Source organism: Dreissena polymorpha, chromosome 2 (assembly GCF_020536995.1).
Source record: "Dreissena polymorpha isolate Duluth1 chromosome 2, UMN_Dpol_1.0, whole genome shotgun sequence".
Taxonomy (NCBI): domain Eukaryota; kingdom Metazoa; phylum Mollusca; class Bivalvia; order Myida; family Dreissenidae; genus Dreissena; species Dreissena polymorpha.
This window is the reverse complement of record NC_068356.1, coordinates 7203890-7227482: the sequence shown is the minus strand read 5'-3', so window position 1 is coordinate 7227482 and position 23593 is coordinate 7203890. Positions and strand designations below refer to the sequence as shown.

General features: G+C 35.9%; 2 protein-coding genes across 3 annotated transcripts; both read left to right on the top strand.

Moving 5' to 3' along the window:
- Positions 1-89: 89 nt before the first annotated feature.
- On the top strand, positions 90-11495 carry LOC127865757 (SUMO-conjugating enzyme UBC9-B). Of its 2 annotated transcripts, XM_052405703.1 has the most exons (7): positions 92-260; positions 5050-5118; positions 7122-7205; positions 7619-7691; positions 8241-8350; positions 10378-10457; positions 11111-11495. In XM_052405703.1, the coding sequence occupies exons 2-7, from the start codon at positions 5053-5055 to the stop codon at positions 11178-11180; spliced, it is 483 nt and encodes a 160-aa protein (XP_052261663.1). In that variant the 5' UTR covers positions 92-260; positions 5050-5052; the 3' UTR covers positions 11181-11495. The 2 variants fall into 2 exon arrangements, with proteins under 2 accessions (XP_052261664.1, XP_052261663.1); XM_052405704.1 differs by lacking the exon at positions 5050-5118 and having other exon boundaries at positions 90-260.
- A 4615-nt stretch (positions 11496-16110) lies between these two features.
- LOC127865614 (uncharacterized) lies at positions 16111-21621 on the top strand. The gene is made up of 5 exons (XM_052405482.1): positions 16111-16227; positions 16591-17501; positions 17910-18726; positions 20342-20567; positions 21553-21621. Exons 2-5 carry the CDS (start codon positions 16661-16663, stop codon positions 21619-21621), a joined length of 1953 nt encoding a protein of 650 aa, XP_052261442.1. The 5' UTR covers positions 16111-16227; positions 16591-16660.
- The last annotated feature ends 1972 nt before the right edge of the window (positions 21622-23593 follow it).

Genomic DNA, 23593 nt, shown 5'->3' with positions numbered 1-23593 from the left:
AAATAAAGTGGATTTGTAAAGTTAAAATATACAAAATATTTTTTTTTCAAAAATTTTGCCGAAAAGCAATAATGGATGCTAAGACTTTGTTAGTCCGCGTTCTAAACAAACTTAAAGTAGTCACGTGACTTCCCGCCTTGAAATATACATATTTTTGTGCTTTGAGAGTGTTAATAATATTTGTTTTTACTAATCAATACGACTTTGTGTATGCTTATTTAAATCAAACGTATTTTCAAGATTTAAAAAATAAGACCAAGGTAAATGAACGTGTATTATTTTATAAACTTTCTATGCATTGCAACCACATTTCGCGATCTGCGAATTGTAATAAAAAGCACTATTGATGTTTATTTATCCCAGTGTTACCCAAATTCGACGATGTAACGGTTACATGAAGCAACATTTAGCAAATAATGAAAGAAATAATGACATGTTTAATAGCACAAAATAATAATTTTAAAATCGGCTGTATTACTTTGTAATGATTCCAAGACAATAATCATCCATTTAATCAATACAAATAGAACATCGTCGAATTTAGGTGTCGTCGAATTTGGGTTGCGGTAGATATATATCAAACAAAGCGGAGTGTAAGATTTAGTTGTAAATAATCTTTATTCACGATAAGTTTGTTAAGTTGAGTAACGTGAATAATTTTGCAAAAGCAGATAAAACTTGTACAGCCTCTTTCTTTATATTCACCCACTTACAGAGTAAGCACCAGTGTGACATCTTAATAAAAAATTATTTCTGTCCAGCAAAGTACAGTAGGATTTATATTCATTTATTTGTGAATTACATGGTAATTATAATGCAAAATGGCAACATATATGCCATGTAACATGGCAATTTATGAGATCTGTTATATTGTAGTTGCAGTTTATATGTATGTCATAATAAACTCGTACTGTTAAAAATCTATGAAAGTCACTGTAAGTCAATTTGGGACATCACTCCTGAGGACGCAAGGGAAGTTGCCTACTTTTTGGAAAGTCCTATTGAAAATGATATTCACTACTGTATTGATTATTTGCGCGTAGTTTCTTCACTTATTTGTGTGCCCCCTTCAAAACACATGTAGAAGTCCAACTATAAGTTACTCAGTCAGCCTTTGTCAAACCTTCTGTTTAAGACTTAACTTTGCCATGGTATTTAATTGGTTTTGAAATAACAAGTGTCATACATGCCATAATTTTTCAGACCAATTCCGGGACATTGAGTTAAATTGTCCGGGACTTTTGCCGATTTTACGGGACATGTATAAAATGTAGCGATATTTATAGACATGCATTTTTGGTACGTTTTTTTTGTTTCGCATCGTTAATTGCAAAAGTTCGAAAGCCTATCCGAAATACACTTGATCTATTAACGTCAAATTAAACATTACTACTTCCATTACTAGATACAAGCCACGTGTTTTCAGTGTAAGCGTTCTAAACATAGATGGTGACGTCACTGCGTTATTGTTATTAAGACCGGTGTGTAACACGTAGTTGTTGGGACAAGTGGACGAATCTGCTGGGCGTTTTGACATGGCAAACGCAATTCAAATTCACTTATTTTTTTTAACGTTATGTTTACTGGGGATTTAGAAGTTAGAACAAGACAATAGTAAACCTAGTGAGGATGACGTTTTTATGTGCTTACTTTTTTACTCAACTTCTTTGTCGGTTACACGTGCGAACATAAACTGCTTTTATTTTTTTTACTCAGCGATGTTGGACTTCAGATTAGTCCAAATAATTAGACGTAATCTACCAATGTAAATCGACCTCATATTTATAGGAGTAGACTTCAGATGTGTGAACAACTATCCTTTGCCCTTACGCAGCGGGAAATAATGACGTAGTAGATTAAAGTCAATTAACAACCACATTAAACAATGCCACCCTTTCGGTTTGACCGCAAACGTGAGACAATCGATATGATAACAGGACCCCTGTTAATTGATCGATTTTGACACGTAGCGTAGTCTGCCTATTCGGGTAGGCATTGTCATGGAGACGCTGCAGATATACACAGATTCGAGGTGCAGTTAAGCCTAAGATAAGGCATGTATATATGGATTTTGTAAATTCCGGGACATTTGACAGATTTCCAGGACAGCGGGACAAGTTCTTCATTTTCGGGACTTCCCGGACATTCCGGGACTGTCCCGGACAATCCGGGACGTTTGGCATGTATGACAAGTGTCAATAATCATAGACATTGTTTCGCATATAACACCTATCAGTGTCTCTCTACCTCCGGTTGATGTCAGAGGTCTATTTTGGCCATTAAACAGCATACACGTTCTTTTCTCGGCCATGAATTTGTTATTTGTTAATGCATATAAAAATAACTTGTCACAACTATAAACCGTCATGATATATGTTTTGTGACTTGTGTGTAAGAAAAGTTCCCTACCTCAAAGGCTTAAGTCTGACTAGAGATAAAAAGTCAAATTTGATCATAATAGCACACTTTAGCTGTACTATTTTTAGATTCACCTGTATCCCTTATCAGTGACATCATTCAAGACTGCCCCTAGCTCAGACAAGTTTCTTTGTTTACACTTTCTGTCTGATAAGCAAAATGGCTTCAGATAACATCAATTTGGCTGGAATTTTATTAGAAAATGAAGAGAATTATGAGATTAAAATTAAGAAAAAGGGTGAAGGTACAGGTAATAAACACTGTTGCTTAGTAGCTATCACTTGCTTATAGGAAAAACATTGTTGCTTAGTACTGGTTCGTTCCAGGAAGAAAATTCAATTATGTTAATGAAATCTTTCTACACAATGTTATTAAAACATATTCTGTATAAATCAAATTGTCTTAGTTATTAAAAGAACAAGTAGCAGGGTTACAAATGTTAAATGATGTAAAAGTACATTTGCATACATCTTTAGTGCATATAAGACAGTTTTTCTTGCAGTTTGTATCAATATCTTAAGGTAGAAGAATAAATCCTTTAATGCATCTGAAATTGGTGACAAAATTTCACTTTGCGTGAAGCATAACGGTGTAGTATTAATTGAATTTTTGAATAAGAACACAGGCTTATTAAATAAAGTTTTGTGTTTTACATGGCCATAAACAGCATACAAATCTGTCTTATGCACTAGTTGTAATTCTTAAAAACAGTAAAAATATCAGTCAAAACTGAACCTAAATGCTAACCATATTGCCTGATGTGTAGTTTTTGCTAATTGACTGACAGTTTCAACTAGATCTAAACATTATTACAAGTAAATACATAACTAGTCAATTTTATTTTTTCTGTAGCCAAATAAAAATAAGTATTTGGCTACAGAAAGAATAAAATTGACTAGTAGTTAGCTATACACATATTGAATCCTGTAGTTCTTGATTAGTTCCTGAATGTATTGCTTTGTGAAATACATTCTGGAATTAATCAAGAACTACAGGATTCAGGTTTCTAGGTACAGCATTTCAAACACTTCTGGACAAATAACAAGATGCCAATTTAATTCCCATCATCCAAGTGTAATTTGCTATTTTGCTCTGTGTAAATATTGCAGTGTACAAAACATGTAGTGAATCCTTTGTCTGAGGTTAAACCACGTGACCTCTGTATCGGTCAGCTAAGCAATTAGTGACGTCACCGCAGAATTGTGCTATTAAGTATGGGTACAGTGCCACTTGGGAAAATTAAGCTAGAAATAACCCTTAGATAGGGGAAATTTGTGTCATGTATGTGCAAGCGACATTATTTCCTGACTTTTCAGCAATTGCATGGATGCAATCAATAAAATAGTATAGTGTATAGTTAGTTCTTATTCACAGTTGTCAATTCATAAAACATTGAACATTAGTTCCAGGGCCCTCAATCTATTTAATCTGCCGCCGAAATTCGGCGGCAGTCCCCCACCTGAAAAGTATACTTTTTTTCCTCTTTTGGGGGGAAAAATTCCCCCTAAAAAAAAAAAAAAAAAATTTTTATTTTTTTTAATAGAAAGATGTGTCTCATGATTATAATATCTCAATTCTATTTCAATTTAATCTTTGCAAACATACTAAATTATGAAAAATGCAATGAATATAGTGCAAACATGTACAAATGTAATAATGAGAGAGTAAAATCCCCCAAAAAGGGAAACGCCGCGAAAATTCCCCCTCCTAAGGGCTGCGGACCCCTTCCCCCAAAGAAGTGTGAGGGCGCTTAGTTCAACAATAAATATAAACAATAAATATTCAAAAGACAATGACAAGACAATTATCTGAAAATTTTATCACCACTACCCACTTCAGACCTACTGTATATTTGCTAAAAGTCTAAAACTGAATATTAAAAGCAACTTAATATCAAACGCACATTAGTGTTCTATTCCGATGTTAAGGCCTGGTTTGACACTGTGTGAAATGCTATTGTAACAAGTAATGCATGTCAACAGTGCTGTCTTAATTACGGCTACCTTATTCGTTTGTGAAAGTCTTGCTCGCAGATACAATGTTTATTTCTTTTTACTAATTGTCTAATAGAATATTTCACAATATGTATGTGGTAATAAAACACATGTTTAGTAAAGAGAATTTCCATAATGAAATTGAATTCTATATGTACGGTAGGGTAGGTATTCAATATTACCACGACATATTCATTAAATGGAGCTTGAAATTATTATCTTTTTACATTATCTGGTTCTCATTACACAAGTGTAGTAATGTTTTTTATACTTTCAATAAGTCTAAAAAGGGGCTGTTGTTGTAGTTTTGTCTATAAAGTGATATCTATAACACCCAAAGGATTCTTAACAGTGCACACACATCTCAACATTTGCATTGAGACACTCTCTATAAATGTGAATCGGTTGTGTTTATTTCAAACTTGTGATTAAAAAAGCGATTGTTTAAAAAAAGGTTATGGAATAGAGAACAACTTCCGTAACTTCAGGGCTTTGATTAAATGAAAGTGAAATGTGTGGGCATCCAGGGCTGTTGATAGAAGCATAGCTAAATGGCAATTAATCAAGAGCAATTCCAAGAAGTCTAATTGCTCCTGACTTTCCATTTGTTAACAGTTCATTTAATTGTTATTTGCAGAATATGTCTGGAATCGCAATTGCACGATTGACCGAGGAAAGGAAAGCCTGGAGAAAAGATCACCCATTTGTAAGTAGAGGAAAATTATTGAATTTTATTTTATCATTAGGCCGATGCCCTTAACTGGGAAAAATCACTTTGTTTCTAAAATTATGAAATGCTGATTATTGCTAACAAATACCATAAAATAAGAATAGAAGACTGTCTTAAGAAAATATGATATTGAAAACACTTTTCTTCTAAATTTTGAAGCATTTCTAACTAAGTATCACAAATAAATTCCAGTGTTAGTAAAAGCGACGCAATTTTTCACAATCTAATGGAATTCGGTCCCATTCCGGAAAAAAGCACTGTAAGTATTTTCAATAATATGTTTACCAAGGTTTAATTTACAGAGATGATTAGGGACAACAAATAAAACACATTGCTACCGTCAAGGTTCTTTGTGATTATCAAACTTTGTGGTCAAATGCAAAACTGGCAGTTTTTACTGTCGCAATAGAAGTTGTCCGAATTGTTATTTCACCAGGCCTGATTGATTTCAAAATGACTTCAAATTCCTGCCATCAAAGTGGTAGGAAGGTTAAACAACAGTGCTTTTTAATCAAAACAGGGCTCTCCTAATCAAGACCTTCCCACATGCATCCATGCTTAATAAATGTATACCTATTTGAGATGGTTTTTATACGCCCGTATAAAATACGGGACGTATTATGTGAAACCCCTTGGCGGGCGGCGGGCGGCGGGCGGAAGGCATCACTTTGTCCGGACTCTAATTCAAATTGTATTCATCCGATCTTCACCAAACTTGGTCAGCAGTTGCATCTAGTTGATATCTAGGCCAAGTTCGAATATGGGTCATGCCGGGTCAAAAACTAGGTCATAGGGTCAATAAGTGCATTTTCAAAGGGGCCACTTTGTCCGGACTCTATTTCAAATTGTATTCATCCGATCTTCACCAAACTTGGTCAGCAGTTGCATCTAGTTGATATATAGGCCAAGTTCGAATATGGGTCATGCCGGGTCAAAAACTAGGTCATAGGGTCAATTAGTGCATTTTCAACGGCGCCACTTTGTCCGGACTCTAATTCAAATTGTATTCATCCGATCTTCACCAAACTTGGTCAGTAGTTGCATCTAGACAATATCTAGGTCAAGTTCGAATATGGGTCATGCCGGTTCAAAAACTAGGTCACGGGGTCACTTAGTGCATTTCAAGGATTAAGCATGGTGTCCGCTCTCTAATTGAAGTAGTTTTCACCCGATCTTCACCAAATTTGGTCAGAAGTTGTGTCTTGATGATATGTAGGTCAAGTTCAAATATGGGTCATGCCGGGTCAAAAACTAGGTCACAAGGTTACTTAGTGCATTTCAAGCATTTAGCATGGTGTCGCTCTCTAATTGAAGTAGTTTTTATCTGATCTTCACCTAATTTGGTAGGAAGTTGTGTCTAGATGATATGTAGGTCAAGTTCGAATATTGGTCATGACGGGTCAAAAACGAGGTCACGAGGTCACATAGTGCATTTCAAGCATTTAGCATGGTGTCCCCTCTCTAATTGAAGTAGTTTTCATCTGATCTTCACCAAATTTAGTCAGATGTTACATCTAAATGATATGTAGGTCAAGTTCAAATATTGGTCATGCCAGGTCAATAACTAGGTCTCGAGATCACTTAGTGCATTTCAAGCATTGAGCATGGTGTCCAAAAATTTTGAACGGGCGTATCTTGTGACAGTTTGGCACTCTTGTTATCTTTCGTGAACATTAAAATAAAGCTCTAGATCTTTTTCAAAGAGGTAGTTTTACATAATATCTGTTGAAATACTAAAATATATGAGGCTTGCTGCTGGAAAATTGGGCTTAATTCATGTGCTTTAAGTGTTGGCAGTAGTCTGCACATGCTAATCAGGCATGACACTTTGCACTGAAAAAGATAAAAAAAGAATTGTTCCTGATGAACCTGTGCAGACTGCACCTTCTGGTCTGGGACAACTCTTTATGCAAATGCATCTAACCCAGTGTTCTGACAGTGAGGCTCCTATTTCAAAATCAACTTTCTCTCTGTTGCAGGGTTTTGTTGCCAAGCCCAGCAAGAACATGGACGGCACTCTGAACCTTCTCAACTGGGAATGCTTGATACCTGGCAAGAAAGGGGTAACATGCTATATGCTACATAGAGTTTGTAAATACAGTATATCAGAATTCCTCACTTTTTGTCCATTTTGAATTTTCCCTATGCACCCTGTAATTTGTAAAACAGGACTTTTCTACAAGAAGATAATGTTTTACTGTAATAACCTTCCTCACAAGATTCTTATGATTCAACCCAGCTGTGGCTCTGGATTGGTTATTAATGGAATGTTGAAAATCTGAATGAGAGAACATGTTTATATTTAAGAGTTTAGCTAAGTAAGAACATTAATATCATATGATGATCACATTATTTAAGAAGTGATGTGGAAATAAATGATTTGGCTTTCCTCTGATGACTTTTTAACCGCAGCTTTTACGTTTGCTATTCCCTGACCATATGATATTCAATATATTTTCTTGTGTACTTATACTAGACAATATGGGAAGGTGGCTTATACAAGATCAGAATGCTGTTCAAAGAAGACTACCCAAGCTCTCCCCCTAAATGTGAGTGCACTCTGTGACTAGTATTAATCAATTAAGGATTGTCACAATTATGGAGCCATTATGCTCATCAAATATTCATTTGTATACATGTACGGTCACCACAACCTAGGGAAGCCAGGCTAAACAGAGCGTCTTCTGTCAATTTTAGGCAATATTCAGCAGAAAAACTTGTTGCCAGAATTTTGTATTGATTACCATTTGTGGCAATGGCGATCGACAGTGGAAAACCCTGATTTACCATTTACTTTGGACAGACTAGAGAATCATTTTGACACATGTGTCTACCCTGAGCCTTGTTCTGGGAAAACTAAGCATAAAGCATATGCGTAAAGGATAAAGTGTCATTGTGCACAGGATATTTGAGGACGACACTTTACGATTTTATATAATTTATTCATGAATAGGAAGTTACTTCTAAATGAAAATAAAGTCAGTGTATAAGGAAAGTTTTGTCTGCATAAGTTAAGCTGGGCCACTTTACACACATGCATTTAGCCCTATTTTTGCCCCAATGAGACTCGCTCATAATAATCATTAATGTACCTGCAGGTAAATGTGAGCCCCCTCTGTTCCACCCCAATGTGTACCCATCAGGAACTGTGTGCCTATCTCTTCTTGATGAAGAAAAGGACTGGCGGCCTGCAGTCACCATCAAACAGGTTTGCCCAATAGACTGCTCTGTTGATGTTGAAGGAGTTTGGTTGGTCTCATTGAACCTTTTGTTTGCGAGTCTGTTTCTTGTTACTGTGTTTCATTTTATTCAAGTTTTCTGTTATTAGTGAAGAATTCATTCAGATTGCGCAGGGCTTTCCTTAGACCTCAAATCTCAAGAGTCAATGACTCTTGGGACCATATTTTCAAGAGTCAAAATCAAATTTGTATGAGTCATAATAATAACGCAAGAGAGTCAATGATCTTTTGTACTTGAAGCAAATTACTGAGATATAATATATAAAAAGCAACATATTAACATATATCTTAACATTTATTTCTGATATTCCTGTCAATAAAAGGCACAATGTAAACATACATTGTGAGCATTGTGAAATCAATACGAAAAAAAAACACAAGCACTGGTACTGACATAAAATATGTAAGGGATGTCAATTGTCCCAAATTCGAAATCCGGAAAATTAAGCAGATAGTCTGAGACCGTAAGATAAAGGAAATAGAGGGCACAGCCACTTGAGGCCTAGCTAGCTTGTTATTTTTTATTGTCTGTCTATGTGCAATTTCTTGTTAGTACAATGCAAAATTTTATCAATCAGACCATCCGTAACACCGCATGTGTATTCGTCATTCTTTAAAAATGTTAAAAAGAACGTTGAAAATAAATTAAAATCGACGAATCATACCGTATCCGAAAACGTCTGTCCGAAAACATGTCGATATTCGTCTTTTGCACATTAAGCAAATACGCAATCAATATATGATTCGGTTGACACATTGTGTTAAAATATGATTTTGCAGTGCTTTACTTTGCTTTTAGATAATTTATAGATGACGGACATTAGCAACGTTCTTGGAATGCCAATGGTACGGTTTTCGGAAAGTAGCGAATATGTTTCGTCAGTTACTGATCATGTAACTGCTCAGTGCCAGCCGCTTACCATCAGAAACTAGAAATAAATACCCCCGCCTTAAACTAACTCATCGGATTAACATTCATCTCAAAATCGACCCTGGACGGCTAAAGTCCGGGTTTAATTATGTGTTTATTTCATGTGCCATCTTCACCTAAGATGTGCGACAAACACGCCGTTTTTCTATGCCCTCTCCAATGGTCAATTATTACGCCTATGTTGTAATTGATTAGCACATGCAGCATCCAAATTTGTCACTTTCCCACACGGTCAGTTATAACGGTTCAATGGTTATTTTTAGCAACTCTGATGCAAAGCGTGTAATGTGACAATGTAGACAGTACATATGCAAGCATAACTTTCGCGCGTATTTGAACGGAGCAAACATGAAGTAAAATAGGGTTGGGTGTATTTAGCTTTGGAAATACTTTCTGACATATTGTGGAAGTATTTCTCAAAATATTCTTTACAGTGTATTGTGGATATAGATGTTATTATTTTATATTGGATATTATTAAAACTGACGCAAGTGAGTCCATTCTGTTTTGGTGGGTTTAATACATGTCTTTTCCGCAAACAGCTGATAACAAACGCTGTTTTAAATAATGGAACGTTACGTGTCATCGAACGCAGTGTTTTAATTGGTCATTACTAGATTTCTCAATGGGCCAAACTCCGCCTACTAGGCGGACTTGTGCTTCAATGATTGGAAACGGGCGATAACGGTTAGCGTATACAAAAAGAGATACTCCGCCCCAAGCCAATTATCGCTTAGTATTAACAACTTTTGATCTCGTTGACGCAAGTCGGTATATTACCCCGGGTCAAATGTGACGCATGAAGTAATTTTCTCAAGAGTCAAACAAGGGTCTTCTGTAATTTTCAAGCGTCAAAACCCGGGAGGTCGGGTCAAAGGAAAGCCCTGTTGCGATTAAAGTAGATTGCCGCTATTAATAGGAGAGCTGTTTGATAATTTTACCTGAACAATATCTTGTGAAGTGTCAGAGGAGTTCACAAGTCTTAAAATTTTTGGCTTACAATTCAGTAATCTGTTTCAGATTTTACTGGGTATTTTTGGCTTACAATTCATTATTCTGTTTCAGATTTTACTGGGTATTCAGGAGTTACTGAATGAGCCAAATGTGAAGGATCCTGCACAGGCTGAGGCTTACACCATATACTGGTAGGAACTAGTGCACTGTAGCCTGTAGTGTTGCCACATTGTATCACAAATAAGCGTTTTTGCTGAACATTGTGTATTCCCTCTTATAGCAAAACAAGTTTGGCCCCATACCAATATTGAGCTTCTTTGCAGAGCCTAAGCAGCACCTACTCAGATGTGTCCTGCTACAAAATTTTGCATTTTAAATGAATGTTCTGTAGAAAAATTAACTGAAACACTTACATCTTGTTCTCATTTGCAATAGAATTATGGTTTAGCTATCTATGAAGTGTGTTAAATCTCTCATTTATTAGACAAACAATCATATGGATGTTATAATAATTAATAATAATAATTGTAATTTAAATGGGTTTTTATAGATCATATAAAACAAAAAAACTGCACAAGATTATGCAATTTAAACCACTGTTTTGTCAAGATAAACAAAATGCACTGATGTTCAAAAAAAACTGTTATCAGCACATGTAGTTATTTAATACGACTGAAAAATATAAGCAATTTTAGTCATACAATTTCATAAATATTCAAATATTTATAACATATTTGTTATATACAATTAATGTAAGCTGGTGGCAATTTTATGAAGACCTAACATACACTATAATATTAATAGTTAAATATCAAAAAATCACTGTGTTAACAATTTTTTTTAGCCAAAACAGAGTGGAATACGAGAAGAGAGTGAAAGAGCAGGCCCTACGTTTCCGCGACCCCTCGTTGTAGCCAAGAAGTGAAGATTGTGATCTGTAGGGAGCCCTCATCTGTACATTGTCTCACAACTGTGCTATCTACTGCATTCATATAGCACAGACTGTCCTCTAATTTAAGTGTTGCTAACAATTTACTATGGTTTCTTGACAACACTGATTTCTGTTTTCTTCTTATATTAATGTCTTGATCAATTGCGAACTTTGAAACTTACTTGATTCAGAAAGTAGGATTACTATGTAGTTTGCTATGCTGTTAAAACTGAATCTGTACATTTCATTGTAACTTTATTTATCATCAAATATTGTAATAAAAATGTTTTCATATAAACTGATGTCTTTTTCCATGTTCACTAACCCATATCAGTTATAAAAATAGACGTACAACGCCAGGGTCGCCATTGAAACGGGTGGTTAAAAGTTTGATCCCCACTTACCATGCATTCTTTAGATCTCCCCAAAATACATAAAATACTGGTTCTACCCAGGAAATTTACTCAAAAGGGTTTCAATTAACCTTAGATGTTAAATGCAATCACGATGAATAAATTGGTCTAAACTGAAAGACTAGAACTACCCAATTCTACTCAATTCTTTTCCAAAATTTGTATTGGTATTGCCCAGGTATATGTATGGCCTTAACATATTGGGTATTAACCATTGATATTGCTTACATGTATCTGTGTTGATAATTTATTGGCCAATGACAATAGGTATTGCCCAGGTATATGCATGGTCATTCTATTGGCCGAACCAGGGGTATTTCCCAGGTATATATGCGGTCATAATATATTGGCCAATAACCATTAGGTATTTCCGAGGTATATATTTGGCCATAATATATTGGCCAAAAATCATTGGTATTGCCCATGATCATTTGCAACCATAATTAATTGGCAATTGACATAGTCCATATACGGTATATTTGTGGCAAATATGCATTGATATTTCTCTGGTATTATGTGTGGCCATTTTATATTGGCCAATGATAATTGGTATTGCCAAGGAGTTAAAAAGGGAAGCACATTTAAAGACATATATCTCATCTCCACTATTTAAAATAAGGGTGTCACGGTACTCCGTGGGACGGTATATCGTAATAGTCTCCCCACGGTACGGTTCACGATACGCCTCCGAGTCCGTACGGTACGGTACGTCATTTTTCATGACGCATTTCAAGGGAAGTAACTGTAAATCGCCCCAAAAATGGCGGAAGTTAAATTGAAATCATCTCCAGCGAGCTTCTAATAAAAAATATGAAAGAATTTTGTGTTATCAGTAAGAAAGTGGTAGGCGTTTATTTCGTATAAACATTTGCTTTATATCAAGACTTGAGTCGCTACGAATTTCCTAAGCAGGAGCTGTAATTTTGTGATTCCGCTGAGAATTTCGCAAATTCTTTGAAACCATTAAAAATAAATTTCAACCACTCAAACATGTGCTGTGTCGCCTACGTCACGAAACAAGGTGCAATATTTGACTGGTTCAAAAAATTGCGCTTGGAGTTTTGTTACCGCACAAGCAAAGATTGGCACAAGCCAGTTTGACTAGTTAGTAAACACGTTTTATTGTTACCTTAAATAATCTATCGCAGTAAAAGAAACTTAAAGCAGTCCGTATGTTTCAAACATATTCATAATTTCGTCTTCATATTAAATCAAAGTTTTAGATTTGTAAATAATAATAGCTAATTGTCAATTCGTGTACTTCATGACATTATATGGTATTTTGTATACTAGTATTGTATGACACATATGTAGAGGTCTTTAAATAAAATTGAAAAATGGTTTCAAATGGTTTGTATGTTGTTTCCATCTGACGATATGTATCGCGATACGTATTGTATCGCACACACTGTACCGCGATACGTATCGTATCGTAAGGTGAGCGTATTGTGACACCCTTAATTTAAAATAGATATCTATAAATAAACCTGTTTGTGTATAGGTATTTGATTTAAATAACCGATATATCAAAATAAGCTGATTCATGGTATATTTTTAATTGATTTTATTTTCTATGCAAATAGACATTACCTGTTCCGATGCAATTATAAAATTAAAATTGATTTGATAACTTCTGTGATGTTAACAGTTTACTCAGAATCGGAAATACCTTTAGTTTTGTCATTGTTCGCCCGTCCGGAGCATTGGTGTCCGGAACAATATTGCGGATCTGCTTCGGCCGATTTCATAGAAACTTGGTATCGGTGTATATATGAATTAGAGGATGATGCACATCAAATGCCGTCGCAATCCATTCGCATATAATGGAGTAATGCTTTTTTTGGCAGTAGAATAAGCACACTTTTGTGCCTGGAGCCCCATCTTAAAACTGCTTGGGCCGATGTTATTGAAACTCTAAACATTCGGCCTGAAATATGGGGGTCGTCTAAGCGAGCTATTCATAATTACGAGGTGTTCGTTTTAAGAGTTTATACTGTGTTATTTTCAAGTTACAACGGCCACAACTCTCTTATTGACAAATGGTTTGCGTCGCAATTTGACATGCATCAACCTCTTATCCACCTATGTATTAGGTGGATAAGAACCACAACTCTCTTATTGACAAATGGTTTTGTCAATAAGAGAGTTGTGGCCGTTGTAACTTGAAAATAACACAGTATAAACTCTTAAAACGAACACCTCGTAATTAAGAATAGCTCGCTAAGACGATCCCCATATTTCAGGCCGAATGTTTCTTCTATATTCTATACGCTTTTACGACCTCTATAATCAGTATTAATCAACCAATGTGTTACTGTCTTGAATTGTATCTCCAAGAAGATATGAGCCACAGCCATGCAACCTACCACAGTAGTCATTTGGGACTGAGCCGCATACAAGGCCCATACGCTTGGATTGATGCAAGGTCAAGAACACACGCTCAGGTCAAAGGTTACAACTTTGATTAACTATTGATTATTTAGCCACTATGCATCAAGGGATTCTGTTCTAACTTCTTACAATTGTTATCTTTTATTTGGCAGTGTGTCACTTGTAAGACTCGGGTCTCTATTGTTAAGGCAACACACATTTGCGAACTGATGGCGGTGAAGCTCGTAAGTCCACCTGATTGGAATTCGTTTTTGGTGAAGTGGATGGTCTCACACTTGAAGGGGTAAGATTGCATCTGCCTGTCTCTCTCACATCGTTACAAGTTTATTTAAATCATTTTCTGGTTTTCTGTTCTTTCGATCGTTCGGATCTTTCGATGCAGTGTCAATTTTCAGGATTATTCCTGAATTTAGGATTTAAGCCCTCAAGAAAAACTTTTGATATTGATATAAATCAGAGGATTGTTTTGGTTATTTTAAGCATTCTAGTCACAAAATGTCACTCTTAAACACAAATTATTGACCTTTGGCATATTGTTTACAAAGGAAACATAATTTAATAAATCATTAAAGCTCTTTTGACTCTGGCCCCCAAATTCTAGGATGATTTTCAGGATTTTAGATTTCGGCAAATTGACACCCCTGAGTAGGCTGTAGTCTGCAAAGATGCACGCAGTTGAGGTTACTCCTCCTTTTTGTTTTTTTTTATAAATACACAGTAGGACGAGTGGGGGCCTAGGACAGTGCCCTGTGGGACACCCCATGGGCAACATGATGAAATGTGACCATTTACTTCATGACTTCTTTTGTTTAAGGAAACGTGTCATCCACTTCAGGAGGTCGTTTCGAACTCCATATTAGTCCATCTTGATAGAGTCGCTTGTAGGGTTTCTTGTTGGAGGCTTTGCAAAAATCTAGTAGTCGATTCAATCTGGTCACCGTCCTTCAAGCTTGAGACAATGTGTTGTTTGGTCAGTATAAGCTAACTTCGCGGACACGTATTTTTCTGTACCCATGATGACTTATTGAGTATACCGCGGTGTTCCAGGTGTGTCACGACTTGCCTGTGGGCGACATGCTCCATAGTCGTGCAACAGACTGAAGTTAGGCACTCTGGATCCAACCGACTTTTTATTGCATAAAGCAATAAACTCTTTGAGACTCCGGATATGGACAAAGTGTTACGATTTTGAAGTTAGGGATATTGGCAGGAGCTGTTCGATCGCCATTCTTTGATCGGTGTGACCAAGCGGGCTTCCAATCATCTGGTACTCGACCTTGCATGAGATGACATTTTAAAATATTTGATGATTCAATAGAAATAAGCTTAATGCTATCCGTTAAGTTTAAAATGCGAAACACAAATATAATAAAATATAGGGATGTATCGACTGTTTTAAACTCTGATCAATGCAAAATGCTTATCATTTGTTTAAATGCAATAATAAAATTCGTAATTTTTCCCAATTAAAAATGACACCTTTGATTTAAATTATTGAATCCAAAAGCTCATCATGATCCCCGTGAAACACTTGTCTTTTGCTTCAAGACGCCCAGAAAATTCTCGAAAATTCACCTTCTTAATCTTGTTTATATGCTTTACCACATATAATCTAAAAACAACTTCATCGTTTGACATGTACGTGCTCATTGTTAATATAAGAAGATCCGGTAATGTCAACTTCAATTAAACAGACAGCAGGAAATGCAATCTCGCGAACTCGTAAATATTGTGATCTCATGCAATGTTTCAAAATACAGGATATAGACTTTCTAGCCACACACTTAACATAACATCAGAAAAGCAATAACATCTACGTTTAAGTTTACTATGAATATACCAACACATAAATATATTGTCGGTTACTATACAATTATTTATATTTTTCATGTATTTTATAAGACAAGTAAATTGATTTTAAAATAAGCGCAAGCGATCGTTATTTCACGAGAACATGAACAGTAAATACATGCATTGTCGTTGTGTGCATACATTTGCGAAAGACAATAAAATTCGTAATGTACGTGTCGTCTATGAACTGGATCAATGTCATGTTGTTAAAAAGTAAAGTATTAGACGCTCCTGTCGGCATGTGATGTAAATAGTGTTATCTTTGCGTCCGACCTATCAGACTTGTCGTTCCCGATCACGTGACAATGCGGAATAAAGATCGCTGAACAGTATTTACATATCAAGCCAGACCGATTCATACTCATCATGACGAAGGTTAGACTTGTTATTTTTGTTATTCAATTTATTAAATCTATTTAAAACTTTATTTACTGCCTTTATAGTCACAGCTTAATCATATTTTCTTTAATATTTCTATGCAAAAACGTTATTATTTAAATATAAACAAAGATCTACAGCTTTACAAATTTTTATTACAGTGTTGGCCAAAATGTTCCGAGTTTAAATTATCAAAAGGACAGCTTTTACTATTGTGTATTCTTCAGTGTGAGTTATTTAATCAGTTTACTTTATATGTGCTAAGTACATTAAGTAACTGGTATAGAGAAATGTCGATCCACGTTGTTCATGGAAATATGTATCGTGTGATTTACATCGGGTTCGTTTTATATTTTTAAGGCAATGGTGGCAGAGTTGTTATCTACCGTGTCAAAAGAACTTCGTGAACAAATATAACACTGCGATTAAAATGGCGAGTATGGAACTATGGGAGTCATTTCGGGACATGTTAGTGGAAACGTGTATCGAGGCAGCAAGGAAGGTTGCAGGCATACCTTTACCAATATGCTTAGCCATATTTGTCGGTATACTGACGATTCTACTCCTAAGAATGCTTCACCAGGCGTACCTCAGCGGACCTGACATAACCACATTTACGAATGCTGAAAACACAAGGCATGGTATCAGATGTGACCAAGATGTACACCAAGACGTAATAGATGCAGCGGAATGGATTCAAGAGGAGCCCCATGCTAAAATAAACGCGGCTTTAACATATACTAAACAAAACGTAAAGATAGAACCTGCTGAGGTGGTAAACGCTATAAGACATGAAATCGAATCTTCTCAAATTGATGTCACCGAACGTGTCGATGCGGCCGTAATAGATTCTACAAGAGAAGTCAAATATGCACTGAATACTGGATTTGATTCTCTAAAATTGAACATCGAATCTTCTCAAATGGTTATAACTGAGCATCTATGTACAGCAATCATAGACAGTACGCTAGAAATGCACTCTACACTTAGTACAGAAGTAGATATATTGAAGCATTCGATAGAATCAACCCAAATAGATGTGACAAATAGCATAGACAATGCAGTTTTTGATGGGGTGCGTGAAGTAAAGTATTCTATAAATACAGAACTGGAATCAGTGAGTCGTAATATCAAATCAGTGAAGAATGAAATAAACGAGCGTATTGACACTGTATTAATGGATGTGGAACGTAACATCATATCGCGTATTGACTCGAAGTTTGAATGTTCTGAAATAAAGCAAGAGGATGAATACGCTAAAGAATGTAAAGGTACATATTGTGGTTTGGAAATGACAAATAAGCGTTAAAGAACATGCTCATTCCCATCTTTTTGCAAATCGTATAACTAGAGGTAGATACAATTACTAGCAACTTGTACACAATCTTAATTGTTATTTGTTGAGCTAAAGTTTTCTTCAATCAATTAAACATGCTTGCAATAAAAAATCTTGTTTATTCAAAATTTTGTTACTGCAAAGAATATGTTACATCGTTACCTATATGCGAATGTGGCACTTTAAATATATTTTTAAGCTAGATCTGTACTTGTAACAATGGTTGTCTACAGGATTATAAGACACAGCATCCAATGAAAGCTATATTGGCTATCAAGGTCCCCCAATAGTATACACAATATAGTGACAAATACTGAGATATGTCTTTAATTTCTAATTTCAGAGTTGCTGCATCGCTTAAAACAGCATTACCAGGATACGTTATCCAATGTGCCCGTTTCCCCATTGGTGCAAAGTCACGACATGAACATTTTGGAATTCTTTGTTCCACCATGCGTAAAACGTATCTTATGCAAGAAAGGTGGAAGGCAACGACAAAAGTTTCAGGTTCACACATACAGAGACATGCTGTTTGTGGAAAACAAGATTCATCGGTATGTGTACATGCAAGGGGAACCGGGCGTTGGGAAGTCTACGTTTATGTCCAAGTTCGTGCTAGATTGGAGCAGAACAGTGGTTTTTGAATCACAGCATGCCGAGACAAACGTTTCTTTTGGCGATGTGGACACCTTACAAGCTTTCAGATTCCTCTTCCACGTCTCATTGAGGGATTCGAGGGAGCAACGTGAAGTGTTGGAAATGATAAAAGAACAAATTATCGATAGAATATATTCGGGAGATAGACGTGAAAAAGCGTACAAACTTATTGTAAAAATATTAGAGACAGAGACTTGCTGTGTGAACATGGATGGTCTCGACGAATGGACTGATTTCAAAGGAAAACTTGCTGTACCTATAGTGGCCACTTGTTACCCTCAGTGCACTGTGTTGATTACCACAAGACCCTGGAAACTGGTCGATGAACGTATCAAAGATTCTCACATTGACTGCCTTCTAGAAATTGAAGGCATAAAAGAACCAGATATGCTAATAGAGCTGATACTCACGAGTTTGCACCACGAAAAGCCAATGGAAGCATGTGTAAAAGTTAGTGAATATATTCATAAATGTAATTTAACAAAATTCCTTATGTCACCGATGTTTTTTTTTTTTTATAATTCAATATCATACATACGATGTAAACATGTATATGATCATACATCATAGTGATTGTACAAAGCAATAAAGTTCAGACATGTTATACAAGATATGCTAATATATTTTTTTTAGAGAGAAAAGAAAAGAATAACAGAGGAATAGTTATGAAAAAAGATGAGTTGTATAAAGTAGAAAGAAAGCATACTGGACCTATGTGTTTTATTGTATATTTACAATGATCTTGTCAGACTGAAAAAAATAAAAAAAAAATAAACAAAACTATTTTAGAAAGATAAACTGACATTATAGTGAAATGTATATAAGTGGACAAAACATTACGAGAATTTAATCCGATTCCATTTTTGTTCAAAGATTTGTAATGTGTCATTACTGAGGGCTATTTCTTTCTCAATCTGGATTTTTAGTTTAAGACTATGGACAAAACAATTAAAATTTGGTACTTGTTTTTTGTACTTCACGTTAAGGATAAAATATTTCATCAATATAACAATAAAATTCACAATATTATTACAGTCTATTGATTTCAATGAGTTAATGCCGAAACTTACATTTAAGAAAGATAGTTTAACGTTTAGTTGCTGTTGTTCAAGAAAAGATATTAATTGATTCCAAATAGGCTGGATGTGTTTGCACTCCCAAAAAAGATGTTCTATAGATTCAATGTTTTCACTGCAAAAGTCACACAGATTGGAGTTAGATAATTTACATTTAAAGAGATATTTATTTGTAGCTATAATTCTATGGATGTATTTATATTGAAAATTTCTCAGTGTGCTTTCAATAGTTGCTTTATATGGCATGGTAAATATGTGTGTCACCGATGTTGATCACGCTACTGGTTTGCTTGTGGATTGACAGCGTCAAATTGAATGGTTCAATGTGTGAAATATACAGCAGTCTGCTTAACACCATGTTTAAAAAGGCATGCGATAAGAAAGGATATTTCCACTCGCCCCCAGTTAAATGTTTTGCCAATACGAGTCATTTAAGACCACATGTTGCAACTGTGGATGCACTAGCTAAAGCGGCGTTTCAATTTTTGTTTGCGAATAAAACGGAGAAGACGCTGGTATTCAGCGAAAGCGAATTGTCGGCATACCTAACTGATGAACAAAAAGACTTTTCACTAAACGCAGGCGTCCTATCGGAAAAGAAAAGTTTTTCAAGAGTTTCCCAGAGTTCGAAAATATCATTTCATCACGAAACAATGCAGGAATTTCTTGCGGCATTCCATATAGCGAACTCTGCCAACGATACTGACGCAATATTGAATCTTCTTTGCAAGAAACGCTACTGTGTTCTAGACCTAGAACATTTGTTCACATTTCTTTGTGGACTGAACGTACATGTTGCAAATAGACTACTGTGTACGCTCAATGACAACGAAATTAACACAGAAGTTAGTCAGAGCACAATTGAACGCTCGTGTCGATTCCATGTTAAGTCAGATTATGAGATGAAATACATATTGGAGGAGTTCGACAATCGTACAGTTTATCAGTGTCTTAAACAACTTGTGATCATAGCGGGGTATACTGAGGCCAAGGCAAATAGACATGAAGACATACACCTCAATATAACAGACTTTTTATTCAGTGACAACCTGAATGGTAATGAAACAACAGCTTTGAAAGACTTGCTATTGACAAACAAGTCCAATGTTCGTACCCTCATAATAGACAATAACGCACTGCATGAAAACGACGTACTGAATGTCCTTGCATCTTCAGCTGGATTGATCGAGACATTTTGTTCAATAGGTAATCCCGAATTCTGTAAGGCATTGGAGAATACAAATGTGCAGACACTGGCTCTCACGAAAGTAGTTCAATCATCGCATCTCTTCCGAACACTGCACACCCTCGCCAGATTAGAGTATCTCTTTCTTGATAATTGTAACATAATTGACTTGACTGGTTTTACGCGTCCACCTTTATTGAAAACAATTAGGTTGAAGAACTGCAAATGCTTTCCCGACGGACTACGCAGTTTGCTGATAAACCTTTCAAAACAGGACCGAACTGTAAAATGTGAGCTTCTTCAGTGCTTCGTAATTTCAAACAAAGACCTAAAACTTATGTATCCTCAGATGACAATGCATACGTCAGTAGATTCTGTGAAGTCGTTTGACATGTCTAACATTCAACTGAAAATTTCCAAGGACAGTCTTGGGCTGTATGAAACTTTGCGAGATACATCACTACGGACATTGAATGTCGACGAGGTTATACATGCCTCGCTGTTGTCAGAAACAATTCCATCGCTGACAAAGTTAGCTGAACTTCGCATAGTCAGCTTTGACTTCGATCGTTTTGACTTCCAATTTCCGCCATCATTGAAATTTGTTAAGTTTCAGAATGGGATGATTTCGTCCGACTGGTTGTTCGGTACGTTGGTAAGACTATCAAAATTAGGACACTCAGTGCGGTGTTTGATCTTTAACTGTGCCGTAAAGTCATTGGAAGGAACACAGCTGCGTGAGAAAGATATGAAACCAGATTATAATCTCTATGATGTGTCCAATATCAAGTTGGAGTTGAAACGCACTTCTCTGGAACTGTACGAAGCTTTAGACAACACAAACATACGATTTTTGAAATGTATCGACGTCTATCACGTATCACGACTTCTTGAAACATCACTTTCTCTCACCAGATTGGAATGTCTGCATTTCGTAGCGACGAATTTTGGCACCTCAGAATTTCGTATGCCACCATCTTTGAGGTTAGCCGAGTTCCAGCGGTGTTCGTTTTCTTCAGAATGGTTGTTAAAAATGCTGTGTAACCTCGCTTCTGTGGACCATACAGTGCATTGCATACTTGATTCTTGTGCCGTTCAATCGCTTCGAGACCAGGAGCAAACTGTGTCGAGTCTAGATGTAATAAATCTGCGGTCAAACGATCTCTTCTGTGACATGTCAAATATTAAACTAGAGATTAGAAAAGACTGCATCGGAGTGTTTGAAACGCTGAGTGGTATAAATATACGTATGCTCATGCTTAAGCAAGTCACCAATTTTTCATGTGTAGATCAGGCATTACCGACTCTTACTAAGTTAGAAAAACTGTATATAGTAGGAGGGACTCTTGCAAGTTTTGACCTACAACCTCATCCATCGGTGAAGCTTTTCAAGTTTATTCGAGCATCATGTCCATCTACATGGTTTCGCAGGTTTTTAGTTAGACTTTCTACAATGCAGCATCTTGTGAAGTGCTGCATCTCTAAATGTGATGTGACGTTAGACGCAAACTTCAAGGAAACGGATTCCGATAGTTGTGGCGCGGTAACCGAAACATTGCCACGTTCAGGTACGGCTGATATCACACTGGAAGTGGCTAAGGACTGCCCAGGGCTGTATAAAGCACTTCGTGGTACCGGTATAACACGACTGACGATTAGTAATGCTGAAAATGGTCGGCTCCTTTCCCAGACGATACCAACTATCTCCAAGCTGGAAGAACTGACTATTACGAATGCTAAATTATTTAATCTTGATCTTCCTCTTTCATTAAGATATGTGCATTTTAAGCAATGCTCCTTTCCTTTTCACTGGTTGGATAGACTATTTTTAAAGCTGTCCCTATTTTGCCATTCTGTGCGATGCTGTATTGAAACATGTGTTGTAATTGATATCGGTGCCAACAAGAAGACCGATTCGCAGTTTTCTGCAGTAGTATCTGATTGCCGCATGGCGCAGATACAATTAGAGGTGCAGAAAGTCAGCCTCGAACTATATGAAGCACTGTGTAATCAAGGTATTAAGATTATAACAGTTGCCGAAGGTGATGTTATACTGCCTTCATAGACTATAAGAAACAATGATTTACGTGAACAACTAGCGCTAATATAATTAACGCAATCTGGAAAGGTTACTTTTTGTAAAGAGAAGACAAGGTTAGTGTCTAATTAAATGTTTTAAGCCATGCTTAACAAGTTTGAGCACGAACTTTCGGTTTGATTAATTGATAGATTTCGTATATATTGAATATGATCTGTTAAATCTTCTGCCATAATAATCAGAAATGAAGTGAATCAATTATTATCTTTTAAAACATTGTTTTGTTATCACCCGTAGGATAAAATTTAGGCGTTGTCATCCGTCTGTCACAAACTTTTCAGATCTATGGTATATCTCATAGACTACCGGTACATTATATTACAACATGAAACTTCGTGAATATATACATAAATGAGAAGTGCAATCCACAATTACCATAACTCTACATTTTCATAAATAAGTTATTGCCTTTTGTTTGTATGATGTCCGTCTGTCACAAACTTTTCAGGCTATAATCTCAGAAACTACATAGTATTTCAACATGTAACTTCATGGCTGTATAAATATAAATAATGAAAAGCCATGCACAAGAACCGTACATTGTCTTAAATAATAGTTATACCATTTGTTGTTGTTTTCTTTTATGTCCGTCCGTAACAAACTGTTCAGGGCCATGTCTCAGAAACTAAATTTGATTTCAAATTCAAACTTTATGGGTGTAGAGATATAAACAAGGAAAAGTGCAAGCAAAAGAACTATAACCCTTTCTTTAATAAAGAGTTATTGCCCTGTCTTGTTTTTTGTATGATGTAGCTTTTCAGGGCTTTATACCATACCTTTCAAGATTTCAACATGAAACTTCATGTGTATAAATATCATTAAAAAGAAGTGCATGACATGCATACGAACCATTACCCTTTACACAAGTGTTATTGCTCTTTCTTGTTTGTGTATGATGAAACTTCGTGTCTTTTTTCAGATACAATATTTCAAAATGAAACTCCATGGTTGTATAGATATCAATGATGACATGTGCCATGCACAAGAAATGTATCCCTACATTTGTATAA